Source organism: Thamnophis sirtalis, unplaced genomic scaffold, assembly GCF_051295495.1.
Source record: "Thamnophis sirtalis isolate CommonGarterSnake01/CBP01778 unplaced genomic scaffold, rThaSir2_p1.2 scaffold_1, whole genome shotgun sequence".
Taxonomy (NCBI): domain Eukaryota; kingdom Metazoa; phylum Chordata; class Lepidosauria; order Squamata; family Natricidae; genus Thamnophis; species Thamnophis sirtalis.
The window spans coordinates 160,885,717-160,899,153 of record NW_028261381.1 but is presented as its reverse complement, the minus strand read 5'-3'; the positions used below and the strand labels follow the sequence as shown (position 1 = coordinate 160,899,153).

The window sequence follows — 13,437 nt, the reverse complement described above, 5'->3', positions numbered from 1 at the left end:
AGGATGAAGCTGATGCTTATTGGCTGTTGAGCCGCTGCGTGTCAGCGGGGTATATTTCCGTTTCGATAGCAGCAGAGCGGAAGTAGCAGGATGTTGGGGGATTTGCTGCTGTTCGGGTAAGGGGGAAAGAAAGAGAGAGAGATAGCTTGTTGCCAAGCAACCAGTTTTATTAAGCGGGGGGGGAGGCATAGCTGTTTCTCTGTTTGGTAAATTCGACTCTGCGTGACTGAGGAGTGCAAAGGTTGTGTAAATATGAGACAAGGGACAGCAGAATACCCCAACCTGCATTCTCCTAGGGAAACAGCTTTGGCTAAATTTCTTGTGTCTGCCCTGCAGCTCTTAAAAGTGGGGGGGGGGATATGTTCATAAAATCAAAGTAACAATGTACAAAAAGAATGAATTGTATTTGTGGTTATGTCAAAATATGTATGGAAATGACAAAGCCAGGAAGACAGCTCTGTGTCCAATGTTTTTAATGTGTATTTAATAAAAACTTTTTTTTAAAAAGTGCAAAAAAAGAGGTCAAGGAGTAATTGGAATGGGACATCAAGGAAAGGCATGGAGGAAGCAGTTATCCCTAACTTGTAGGCAGTTTCTTGCCCTTCCCTAGCTCAGAAATGTTAAGAATTAAAGTGGAAAAGGCCACAAGCTGTTGTATATTCTCACTTTTTTTCTTCTTCTTCTTCTGCCACATAGGACTCTGTTGGTCAATGCCGGAGCAGTGTTAAATTTCAGGCTGTAAGTACTTGAAAAAGCAGGATTTGCTTTGTTGGGAAAATGCAGGCATTCCTATAATAGTAGGAATTGGAGTTTTTGTGCTTCCAACATGAGGAGCTTTCTGGGAAAGCTTTTGATTCAAAGATTGCAACGTATGATTTTGGTCACAGAAAACATCTGGTTTCAAGGTTGTTAGATATGCTTTAGGAAAATTGGCAAAAATTCCTTTCTAGACAGCTGCTGTTCCTTAGAGACTAATTTATTGAATGGAATTGATAAGACACAACTTTCTGCAAACCAGAGAGCCTCTTGTTAAAATGTCAACGATGCTCCTATGACTCCTCCCCAATCTGCTGACTAAACACATCCCACAGCCATGTTTTCTTTTGCAAAATATAAATGTAGTTGGCCATTGTCTTGATTTTTCAAAATACATGTTGTATTTGCCTCATTTTAAATGATAACCTGGGCAACTAAACTGGTGGGATAGCATAAAAACCCTGAGATTTCTTGTTAAATAGTAACTCAGTGCAACTTTACTTAGCTTTTCAGGATCAGCCATCACTTCCTAGATTCAAGTGTAAAGTGACTGACTTGCAATCAGAAGGTTCAATTATCTTTACTTCCAATTAGAGCACTTAGCAGTTTTACAAAAGACCTGAGAGCTATACTGTTCCTATGTTGTTAGGAGTATAAGAAATGTGTATCCAACCCAGATGTTCTGTTTACTACAGTGGCCAAATTAGTGGTTCTATAGGAATATCATAAACTGAATATTATAGCAGTGGGTGAACCAGCTGCAAGTGCTGTTTAAATCATGGAAATTTCCCTTAATTGTTGCAAGAAGATTCTTGTTGTATCCTGCCTAAATTGTATTAATCTGGTCCAGCATTTTTTTGAATGGCTAATCATTTCTGAAAATTCTTCAAGGGGGCCTTGAAACTTGATTTCTTTCTGGGATTCAGCAAATTGCTATAGTATTCCATCGTTACCTTGGTTAATAGCTGTCAGCAAATTTTCTTCTGTCATTGTCCATTTTAACATATTCCTGTTTGCCTTAAATTATGAAACACTACTATGTTCTGGGATTATTGTTCCAGGAAGAAGAAAGAGAGTCAGATTTTTGGTGAAGAAGGAAGAACACCAACAACAGGTAAAAATTCTGGCTGAGGTCCTTGTACTGAAAGTTTTTTTTTAACTTGCTATGTGTCTCCAAAATAGTTGCAATTAATTTTTTTAGTTTTGTTTTGAGATATTGCATAGAAAATTATGAAATAGAAATAAAACATTCTAGACTATTTGTTGCCATACACATATTGTAATTGTTTCATTTTAAAAGACAACTCTGTCTATTAAACTGGTAACATTGTTTAACAAATTAATTAAGAATTACATTTTTACATAGTAATGTAAAATTATGAAAAGGTAACTCCTTTTATATTTTCAGATTTAATAAACATTGGTTTTACTGGACCCCATTTCTCTGTGTTTGGACAGTGAAATCAAGGTTTTTGTGTAAATCATTGTTGCCCCTTCTTGGTGAGAATAGTATCAAATTTGCTGCAGTTAGTGCTTTACATACTGCATTTTTCATTCTGTGGTTTTATTTTAGCCTAATTGTATGTTTATTTAAAAGCATTTAGAACAGAATTAAGGTGAGCCCCAGAATTTCTCAAGGCAGAGATGTTGATTTGTCAACAATTAACAACATTCATTATGAAGGCTGAGAAACACAGGGCAAAACATGAGTTAAGCCATGGAAAATTAAAGTACATTGAATATAAACAATAAACTGAAAAAAACTTCAGATTGATAGAAAGCAATTAGTGTTCTAATGATTTCTTCCTAGTATGTAATAAAAATACATGTACACAGTAATGTGTGTCAGATAAAATTTTCATCAAATACAAACCTAGAATTATTCAAGCTATGCTGAGTTGAATGTGTGAGATATTCTGCTGAGGTTTTATGAGTTTGACATCAGGCAAATATATATCCACTCAGATATTGAACTTTCTCAGTTCTAGCCAGGATAAGCAGTTCATGGGAGTTGCTATTCAACAATTTCTAGAGAATTGCCTATCCCGAACTCAAACCAAATGATACATCATTAAGTGACTATCCTTTGGCCTGATAGCAACTTTCCTCTCCCCTCCATGTTCTGTAAATATAGTATGGAGATTTCTTAGCCTTTCAGACCATAGGCATGAAGGAAGGGGGAGATATTGAATCCAAGAAATAATTCTAATTGTTTAAGTCAGCCTGGAATCAGGTGGTACCTAAATTAATGACTGAATAAATTATTGCTAAGTGTACACTGAAAGAAGTGTGGATGAAACAAGGTATAGTTTTTGCCATGAATGCAATTTCATTTACTTCCCAACTTCTAGGTGATAATATCAGGGAGTTTCTGTTGAGCTTAAGATACTTTCGGATCTTCATCGCACTGTGGAATATTTTCATGATGTTTTGCATGATTGTGTAAGTAACCCCAACAAAGATGTTATGTTTTTGTCTTCCTTACCTTGTCTTTTTAATGTTTGTTTTGCACAGTTATATAATATTGGTATTCTTCTAACTACTCCACAGTATCAGCACTTAAACATGAAAAGGTGGCAATCCTGAATTGATACTGCTGTAGTAATAAAATGGTTATAAAATGTGAGCTTCAATTATTCTAAGTTCACATTGATAATTTATTGTTTTCAGTGTTCCTTATATAATGATATTTTGTAATACGTTTCAATGGTTTAACTTATCGTACAGTATAAAAAGACAATATACAATCTTGGTTTGGCTTGCATGTTTATTATAAGAATAACTGATAAAAATTAGTCATTAACTTTCCTTTTGTTTTTCATTAGGCTGTTTGGATCTTAAACAACTTTGACTGAACTGACAACAAGACACGTTAACCTTTGGCAATTTGCAGATGACTTCCAACTGGAAATATAAAATACTCCTAAGTAAAAAAATTGACATCCTTGTAGTATTGAGTTCTGGCTTATTTTTACTACAAATATCAAAGGAACATTCACCATTCCCTATTTTCCCCTGTTCTTGTTTTTCCCCCTAGTTTTTTTTCCCTGTTATTTGGTTAAAGAACAAATGGACTTTCAGCCCTGTGAAGGGGTACTTGGCTTATGGTTGCAGGCATGGCAACCATGGAGAACAGAGCTTTATGTGAAGATAGGAAGAAATGTTAGAAGAAATGTATGTTAAAATTTTGACACAAGTACAAAAATGGCATTGCAGTGCATGCTTTATCAGTCATTGGATTTAAATTTAGCCTTTAGCCCCACTAAAAGAAAAAAAATAGTTTTTAGATAGGAGAACATGATAAAACAATTTTGTTTTTAATATAAATGAGGAAAAAAAGCTATAGTCGTCCTTGCCTTAAAGCAGTGTTTCTCAATCTTAGCAAATTTAAAGTGGGGGGGGGGGCTTCAGCTCCCAGCAAGGCTGGCTGCAGAATTCTGGGAATTCAAATCCCAGCAAGGATTACTGGGGAATTTGGGGAGTTGAAGTCCAGCCATCTTGCCAAGGTTGAGAAACATTGCTTTAAAGTAACACCACACAGGTAGTCCTTCATTTATGATCACAATTGGTTCCCAAATTTCCATTGCTAAACAAGACAGTTAAGTGAGTTTTGCCCCATTTTACAAACTTTCTTGCCACATTGTTAGATGAATTGCTACAGTTGTTAGTAACATGGTTAAGTTAATCTGGTTCCCCATTGACTGTGCTTGTCAGGTCACAAAAAGTAATCACATGACCCTGGGACACTTCAACCACTTTAAATGTGGTTGCCAAGTGTGCAAATTTTGGACATGTGACCACTGGGATGCTGGAATGGTCATAAGTGTGAAAAACCATAAGTGACCTTTTTCAGTGCCATTGTAATTTTGAATGGTCACTACATGAATATTGTAAATCAAGGACTATCTATAGTAGTATTTAAGAATCTGCATTCAACTCCTTGCTGACCAGAAAACAATTTACACTAAGTATTCCTGATCAGGAAAGAGTGATGCAGAAAATAAGTTGATGCCCAAAAGCAGTTTGAGTGGAAAGTTATGAACTGTGCAAGACTTGTTGTATGACACTCTGCCAAAGGAGAATAGCTGATTATATACCTTATTCTTGTAATAGTTAATTGGAGTAGACCTAAGTGGTTATGCAGCACAAATATCTGGGGGAATGTCAATATCTAAAGCAGTTTGGCCTGTAATGATCCTTAAAATGAGAGGATATCCCTGGGAGGTGAATCTGTGAAATCATCTTTCTATTGAAAGTCTGGAGATCTTATTATGTGTATGAAGAGATTATCTGAACATCTGGGCTCAAAGTTCTAATGAAATAAACATAATTGTATACTTTCTATACTGAGTCATTTTTTTTTCTTTCAGCAGAAAGGGGTTAGGGCAGACATAAGGAAACTAATCTCATGGAACTTTCTGAAAAAGTGAGTGAAAAAATGTAGAGATAATGCAACATTGCTGGTTTACAAATAATAACTAATAATCAAAATAAATATTACATTTTACAGATGATAACACAGCATCCGCAGCTCATCAAATGATTGTTTTCGTTTCCCTCCTGAATATTAAATGGTGGGATGAATGAGACATCCTTTCATACTAGTAAATTGTTTCATCAGACTGGGGCCTGATTTTTGTTCCTGCCCTATCAGCCTCATAGGAAAGGTGAGGGCAGAGTTCACATTATCCTTTTGTAATTGCAATATGCAGCATTCAGAAACAGAGGAAAGCTGCTCTTAAAAATCAGCTGCGGCTATTATTTGTATTCCTTTCATGATGTTTATATTCCTTTTAAGAACAGTCATTATTGACAGCATGAATTCAAATAAACATAGAAGGCTGGTGTCATGCTGCTCCGGGATTTAAGCAATATACTTTGTTAATGGATTATCTTTAGGTTTCTATGGAAGTGCTTAGAAAGCCATTTGGTTAAGATGTCTATAGATATTCTCAATGATCCACATCATGGTTTTCCCATAGATCCTTTTCAAAAGGAAATTGGACTTTATTTTCTCCTTGAAAGCATTTTGCTTCTTAGCTAAAAAGCAGAACTGAAAAAACTTCTTAGATGAGAAGCAAAACTTTTTCAAGGAAAAAACAAAGCTCAGCTGCCTTTTGAAAAACACCTTTGGGACAACTGTTGGTCAGAGTTAATCCAACAGCTGATATTCATCTTGCAGACAAAAATTAGGAACCATTCTGATTATGGAAAGCAGACTATATCAAGTTAAAAGTTTCGTTCAACAATGAAATTATCAACTTTGTGATCAAAACAGGGTTACTATTAAGACCTGAGTTCTTGTGAGTACTTTCTGCAGGTTTCTCATAGGATAGAAAAGTAAATGGCAGTTAGTTGCTGGAATCAATAATTTCTACCATGGGTCCTGAAATCTTAAAAATTCATTGGAATTCAACTAATTTTACTAAAGAACTCATGATCATTGTTAATGGTACTCTGAATTATTCCTAAACAAAAAAACAGATTAAAGCATTTGGTAAATACAATTTAATGTCAACCCCTATAGATTCAGGTTAGTAATCACCAGAGAGACAATCAGCATTAGAAAAACATCTCTCAGAGCAAAAGGGATTTGAAATGCAAGCAGAATATTAATTGCTTAATACTTGCTTCTTTATAGTTTTTGTCTATGGCGCTTCTGGAAACAAGGAATATACCTATATGCTTCTGAATTTTTTCAGAGCTTCCGCTGTGAGTTTTTGAAAATATTCATTACTTTTAGATAAATTCATTTATCTATTTAGATTTTACTATCAAAGATACAGGCAGAAAAGAAATGTAATCTTTACCTAGAAGGACAAAATACAGAGGTCTAGCTGAATCTTATGATAAAATAGTTTCTGTATATTTCTTGGGGCAAATACTTCAAATGTTAATAAAAAGATACCATATTTTTCAGAGTGTAAGACACACCTTCCCCCCCCCCCAAGAGGGTGAAAATCTGGGTGCCTCTTATACACTGAATACAGCATTTTTGGCCTCCCAACCCACCCACCCCGCACATCCCGTTTTTCGCAAAAATGGACATACAGAGGGTTTGGGAGTCCTGCAAAGTTCTCCAGGGAGCTGGGGAGGGCAAAAATGAGCGAAAAATGGGTCCGTTTTTCACAAAAATTGTATCTTTGCTCTCCCAAGTCCCCAGGAACACTCTGCAGGCCTTCCAAACTCTATGTATGCCCCCTTTTTAGCAAAAATTGGGCCATTTTTTTCTCCTTTCTGCCTCCCCCATCCCCCAGGAGCACTCTACAGGCCTCCCAAACCCTCTGCACACCCTGTTTTCATGAAAAACAGGCCCATTTTTCACCTCCCCAACTGCCCACATGTCACGTTTTTGCCCTCCCCTGCCCCCAGGAGCATTTTGCAGGCCTCCCAAACTCTCTGCACACCCTGTTTTTCGCAGGAAAAAAAAATTTTTTTTTCAATTTACCTCTTCAAGATCTTGGTACATCTTATACTGGGGTGCGTGTTATTGTCCGAAAAATATGGTAAGTGCTTAGTGTTATTTCTTTCATGGTGCCCAATTCTCCATAACTCTTTTTAAATAAATAAATCTGGAGGGGCAGGTAGTTCACAACGGTCAGAATAAATTGCAATAAAATCAGTAAAACATAAAAATAAACATAAAATATGGCAAATGTGATGGTCTCACTCTTCCTTGCCAAACGTCTGGGTGAACAGCCTTGCTTGGTTTCAAAGAAGTGCAATATGTGAATCCAATCACTATTTGTAATCCAGATGTATGCTTTTTTAAAAAAAAATTGGTTTCTTTGTTTCATTGTTGACTCCTGGGGACTACCTGCAGTATTTCCTATGGTGTTCTTGGCAAGATTTTAAAAAGATTGTCATTATCTATGGCTTAGCTATGTATAAATACGCCATTTGGACTTTCTCAACAAAATGCAGTTAAGATGAATCATGTGGACTGAATATGGTATGTATGTGAATCTTAAACTTATTTAAGGTCTCATGAGACTTGTACAGCACCAGTTTATTCACAGTAGTCCCAAAGATGCTTTTCTGGAAGGCATCTGGACTTCTTGGATGAGAAGCTAAATGTTTTAAAAGAAAGAATCAAGAAATTCCACTTGCCTTTTTGGAAAAGCACCTTTGGGACTACCATGACATGGATGGTTGAGAATCTCCGTAGAGATTTGGTCATAGTAATTTAATTTTAACCAGTGTCTGACTCTTAGGAACCCCGTGGACCCTAGCATGCCAGGCGCCCCAGTCCTCTATTGTCTCCCTGAGTTTGTCCAAAATCATGCCCACTGGATAGATGATACTATCTATGTATATTAAATAAATAGGGATAATTGATTGGGAAACACCCAGAGTTGGTTATAAGTTAGGTGGCTAGGTAAATGTTTTAAATAAATAAATCTGGAGGGGCAGGGTCTAGATAGGCACAAACTCATTACAATGTAAGGTAATGATGCAGTTAATAGTTACATTTTTTAATACAAAGAAGGATTGTGTAAGAAGGATTGTTCCATAATTCTACTTTTATTAGGGCTACATAAAATAGAAAAAGAAGATTATTTACTGTATATGGCAGAGTTTGGTCATTCTTCATTCCCAGACTTTTTAATTCAGTCTTCTAAATTCTGCTTTGGCAAATTTTATTCTATCTGCAAAATTCTGAATAGAGAAAATTCATCCTAAGGTAAATAAGAACAGTAGATTTATTTCTCAGATCTCTTATAAACCCCATCTGCCTTTTACAGTTGAGTTATACAGGTGAGCACTGCCCTTAAATAATAACTGATTAGCTGAATTCTGAAATAGGCTGCCAATCCCCCCCCCGCGCGCGCAAAAAAGTCAGTCTGGAAGTACAAATATTCTGTTCTGCCTTTTTGTAACAACTCTAATCATCCCCATGATTTTAATAAATTATAACCAGGGAAATCACAGTAAAGAGTCTTAACTATGACAGATCATAAATAAACGTGCTTTTGCATAACAGTTTCCTAAAGGTGATGGAGCCCACTGGATTTCTGGGGGGGAGGAGTTTTCACGGATGGGTGCTATTGCTGAGAAACAAAATGTTCTTTCTCTCTGGAACAGAGTGTGTTACCTTAATTGAGATGGCAATTACAATTTGAACCCAAGGTTAAGATTTTTGTTTATTTCAAAAATGTCCATGCAAAGTATCACTTAGAAACTTCATGCCTGCTTAAGGCAACTGTGAGCAAGTAGTTTGCATTTTGTGTACTTACAAAGACAATTGAGCCCAAAATTTCCATTGCTAAGCAAGAGTGTGAGTTGTGCCCCATTTTATAAACTTTTTTGCCCCAGTGGTTAAGCAAATCACTGCAGCTGTTAAGTGAATCATGCTGTTATTAAGTGAATCTGGCTTTCCCCATTGACTTTGCTTAATGGAAGTCAAATGGGAAGGTTGCACATGATCCTGCAACTGTCACAAATATATGCCAAATTTTGATCACTTGTCGATGGTGATGTTGCAATGGTCATGTCACTTTTTTCAGTGCTGTTGTAACTTTAAACGATCACTAAATGAATGATTGTAAGTCAAGGACTACCTGTAATAGCAGATTTGTTAAGCAAGGAGGTTGTTGATACTGTTTGTGCAGTATGGATTGGAGACACTCTATGAATTTAGGAGCTAGGACTGAAGCTGCTATAAAAAGCAGGCATCACGTTCAGAGAAAGGATCCCTGAAGGAAGGAGAAATGTGCTAGAACTCAGTAAGGGCAAGCAAGATTGAGAAAGATTTTCAGAGCAGATCACTGAAAAGGATATGCTGCATCTACAAAAAACAGATCAGAGGTCAGTAAGGAAAAGCCTGAACAGCATGGTGGATTTCTACTGTAAGAAGTTCAGGAAAGAGTTATTCCCTCTTTTTTATCGCTTCTCTAGGCCAGTGTTTTTCAACCAATGTGCCGCGGCACACTAGTGTGCCGTGACATAGTGTAAGGTGTGCCGTGGGAAAATTACTTTATATATAGTCAATATAGGCACAGAGTTAAATTTTTTTAACATTTTCTAATGGTGGTGTGCCTCGTGATTTTTTTCATGAAAAAAGTGTGCCTTTGCACAAAAAAGGTTGAAAAACACTGCTCTAGGCTAAAAGCAACTTGAAAGTGAAACTACTGTACTGTTTAACAGAATTAGAATAACCAAGTTTGATACATAGCAACTGCATGAGATAAGGGAGGAGCAAGCAAGCAGGCAAGATAGTTAAGGAAGTGTAAAACACTTTTTAAACTGAGGCTACTGTACAATAGGAATGAGCATAATTTACCTACTTCATATCATTATCATTCTAGCCATTGTATATCCACTGCGAAGGCCTCTTTCATATGTAAACCTGAGGTGGTTTTTTTTTGCCAGTTGAGCCTGCAATACTTGCTAATGTCATTGATCCATCTTGTTTTAGATCTCTTTCTTGGACACTTTTTTTAATCAACTGGGATCCATTCTATGCCTTGGTCCACCTGCCACCAGTTCTTCTTGCTTTGTGACCAGCCCATTTCCATTCTTTTAGTCTCTTGACTAAATTTAAATTTATTTAAACACTAAAATGTGAACTTGATAAGGCAATGTCTATGGAGATTCTCAGTCAACCAGGTCAAAGGTGCTTTTTCAAAAGACAACTGAACTTTCTTTGTTTCCTTGAAGACATCTCACCGAAACAGAACTAAAGAAGCTTCTTGGATGAAAAGCGAGACATCTTCAAGGAAAAAATGAAGGAAGTGTAGTTGCTTTTTGAAAAACTACTTTTGTGATAAGGCGCCGCTAAGAGTGGGTACATTGGAGTAGGATTAGTCAAACTTTGCTGAATTGGGTCAATCCTTTTTTGGGGGAATTGTGAGCTCCACTGATTCACATACCCATTTATATTTATATTATATACCTTTTATTATATACCTTTCTCAAAGCCTAGCTGATAAAGGAGCTGCAGAATAATCAAAGCAGGAAAGTGAGAAAGAAGTAAACACATCTGAGTCTTCTTTAAAAAGAAGTAGTATGCGAGGTGTTTTTTGGTCCTAAATGAATAGTGTTGGTCTGCAACTCTGGAATAAACTGGGAAATTAGGGGAAAATCCTGGAAGGCAGTTAAATCATTTCTGCAATGAGAAGAACATTGGATAGATGCATCTAGGAAACCCCCTTTATTTCCAAAGTTTTTTTTTATGTTACCTGATATACCCAAAAAATTCTTGTTTAATGTTCCGATTCCTCTTTTGTATTCTTTCTTACTATTGCCCTCTTTTAAATACTTATCATGAAATGTTCCTAAACAGCCACCCTGGATATCTAAATATCTCCTATTTTTCATTTTCATACAGGTAGTCTTCAGCTTACAACCATTCGTTTACAAGTTCAAAGCAATAGCAATAGCAGTAGACTTATATACCGCTTCATAGGCCTTTCAGGCCTCTCTAAGCGGTTTACAGAGAGTCAGCATATTGCCCCCAACAATCTGGGTCCTCATTTTACCCACCTCGGAAGGATGGAAGGCTGAGTCAACCCTGAGCCGGTGAGATTTGAACCGCTGACCTGCCGATCTAGCAGTAGCCTGCAGTGCTGCTGAAAAAAGTGACTTATAATGGATCCTCACACTTATAACCATTGCACCATACCAAAAATCCTGTGACCACAATTTGGGCACTTGGCAACTAGCATGCATTTATGAAAGTTGCAACATTCTGGGATCACATGACCACTGTTTGCAACCTTCCCAGCCAGCTTCCAACAGGCAAAGTCTATAGGGGAAACTGGATTCATTTAATGATCACCTGGTTTATTTAGCAACTACATTGATTTGCTTAAGTATGGCAAAAAGTTCATAACATTGGGTGTGACTCACTTAACTGCATTGCTTATGAGCTACAGTGGCACAGTTGTTAAGAGTGCAGTACTGCAGACTACTACTGTGCCTGCTGGCTGCCTGGAATTTGACAGTTGAAATCTCACCAGGCTGAAGTTTGACTCAACCTTCTATCCTTCCGAAGTGGGTAAAATGAGGATCCAAATTGTTGGGCTAATATGCTGACTCTGGAAACCACTTAGAAGGGGCTGTAAAACACTGTAAAACGTATATAAGTCTAAGTGCTACTGCTATTGCTTAGCAACAGAAATTCTAGTCCCAATTCTGGTCATAAATTGAGGACTACCTGTAGATTAATTGGGCGGTTATTCATTAATGAAATTGAGGACTACCTGTAGATAAAATAGGTGATTGTTCATTAATGAGCCATTGGTTGGTACAGTGGTTAAGAGTGCAGTACTGCAAGCTACTTCTGCTGATTGCTGGCTGACTGCAATTTGGCAGTTCAAATCTCACCAGACTTAAGATTGACTCACCTTCCATCCTTCTGAGGTCAGAAAAATGAGGATCCAAATTGTTGGGGGCAATATGCTGACTCTGTAAACCGCTTAGAGGGCTGGATAGCACTATGAAGCAGTATATAAATCAAAGTGCTATTAAATATTTCAATTTATAAGCTCTTCCATCCCTCAGTTCTTAATTCCTTCAGAATTTCTGCTCAAACTTTACTGACCTTTCCAAATTTTCTATGTAGTGCATTACACATGACTTTTATACCCCCTATTACTAATCTTAAAACCGCAATTTACTTGTAACATTTCTGCCTTTTGGACTTCATCAATTCTTTTTGTCAGTAAGACTGATGTTTGGAGTGCCACTCATAGGCAGAAATGGACCTATGGAAGTGCTTCTCTTCTCCATAGTTCATTGTTTGGTCCTTTTTGCCTATTTTCTCTTTTCCATATTGGAAGATTATTCAGAATCAAGGACTGCAGTATTGTTTTGGTTATCTTTTTGCTCATTTAGATAACCTGTGTTTCCATTACTAGATCAGCAATGTGCGACTCTTGAGTAAATGTGTTGGAACAGAAAAACGTATTAGTGACAGCTGCATTCAAACTTGGATTCATTAAATGCGGTTGGGAATTGTAGACTTCGGTGGTAATGGTGCCCACTAACGAAAAAAGATCTTAAGAGGACAAAACGTTCTCCACCTTCCAAGATGATCGAGAAATCATTTTATTAATAGGGATTAATAATGATCAAATTATATAGCCGGCTCTCACAAGAAACACATGTTTTATCTCTCCAGAGAAGTATCATGTTACCAGTTTGTAAATAAAGTGAGGATTGTTTTGGTTACTAGCAAGATGAGAGGAAATAGATCTGACATAACAAGTATAAAGCGCGAAGACAGAAAAATATGCTCGTACTTTGCAAAAGGGATATAGTTAAAAAAACCTCAAAACTATCTGGCCAACCAGCGCGAGTGACAGAAACGGAGCAGCAGTCGAAGCCCTCCTCCCCCCACTTTCCCGCCTTTTTGCCGTTTCTAAAGCCTTCCGCCGCCGCCTCAGTCTACATCTCGCTACTCGTCTCCAGCCACCTCCGCGGGATCTTCTGCGCAGGCGCGGGTGGCTCCGACTTTTCCCGCCTGCGAGTGCTTATAGCGGACACGCACTGAACGAACAGAATGCCGAGTTCTCACTCTTCCTCCCCCCCCCCCCCACTCACCTCCACCCCCAAGCAATTCAATGCTCTTGGCGGGAGTACCCGACGCCCTGCGTCATGACGTCACAGACGCGACGTTCTGCGTCCGTGCGTCGGGCGCCGTCAGCGTCGGGCGTGTCCCAGGATGCACTGCGCGGG

At 37.7% G+C, this 13,437-nt stretch overlaps 1 protein-coding gene across 1 annotated transcript; it reads left to right on the top strand.

Annotated features, from left to right (window-relative positions):
- SMIM7 (small integral membrane protein 7) lies at window positions 1–5,098 on the top strand. The gene is made up of 5 exons (XM_014064477.2): window positions 1–116; window positions 697–738; window positions 1,818–1,870; window positions 3,108–3,198; window positions 3,582–5,098. Exons 1-5 carry the CDS (start codon window positions 91–93, stop codon window positions 3,595–3,597), a joined length of 228 nt encoding a protein of 75 aa, XP_013919952.1. The 5' UTR covers window positions 1–90; the 3' UTR covers window positions 3,598–5,098.
- The last annotated feature ends 8,339 nt before the right edge of the window (window positions 5,099–13,437 follow it).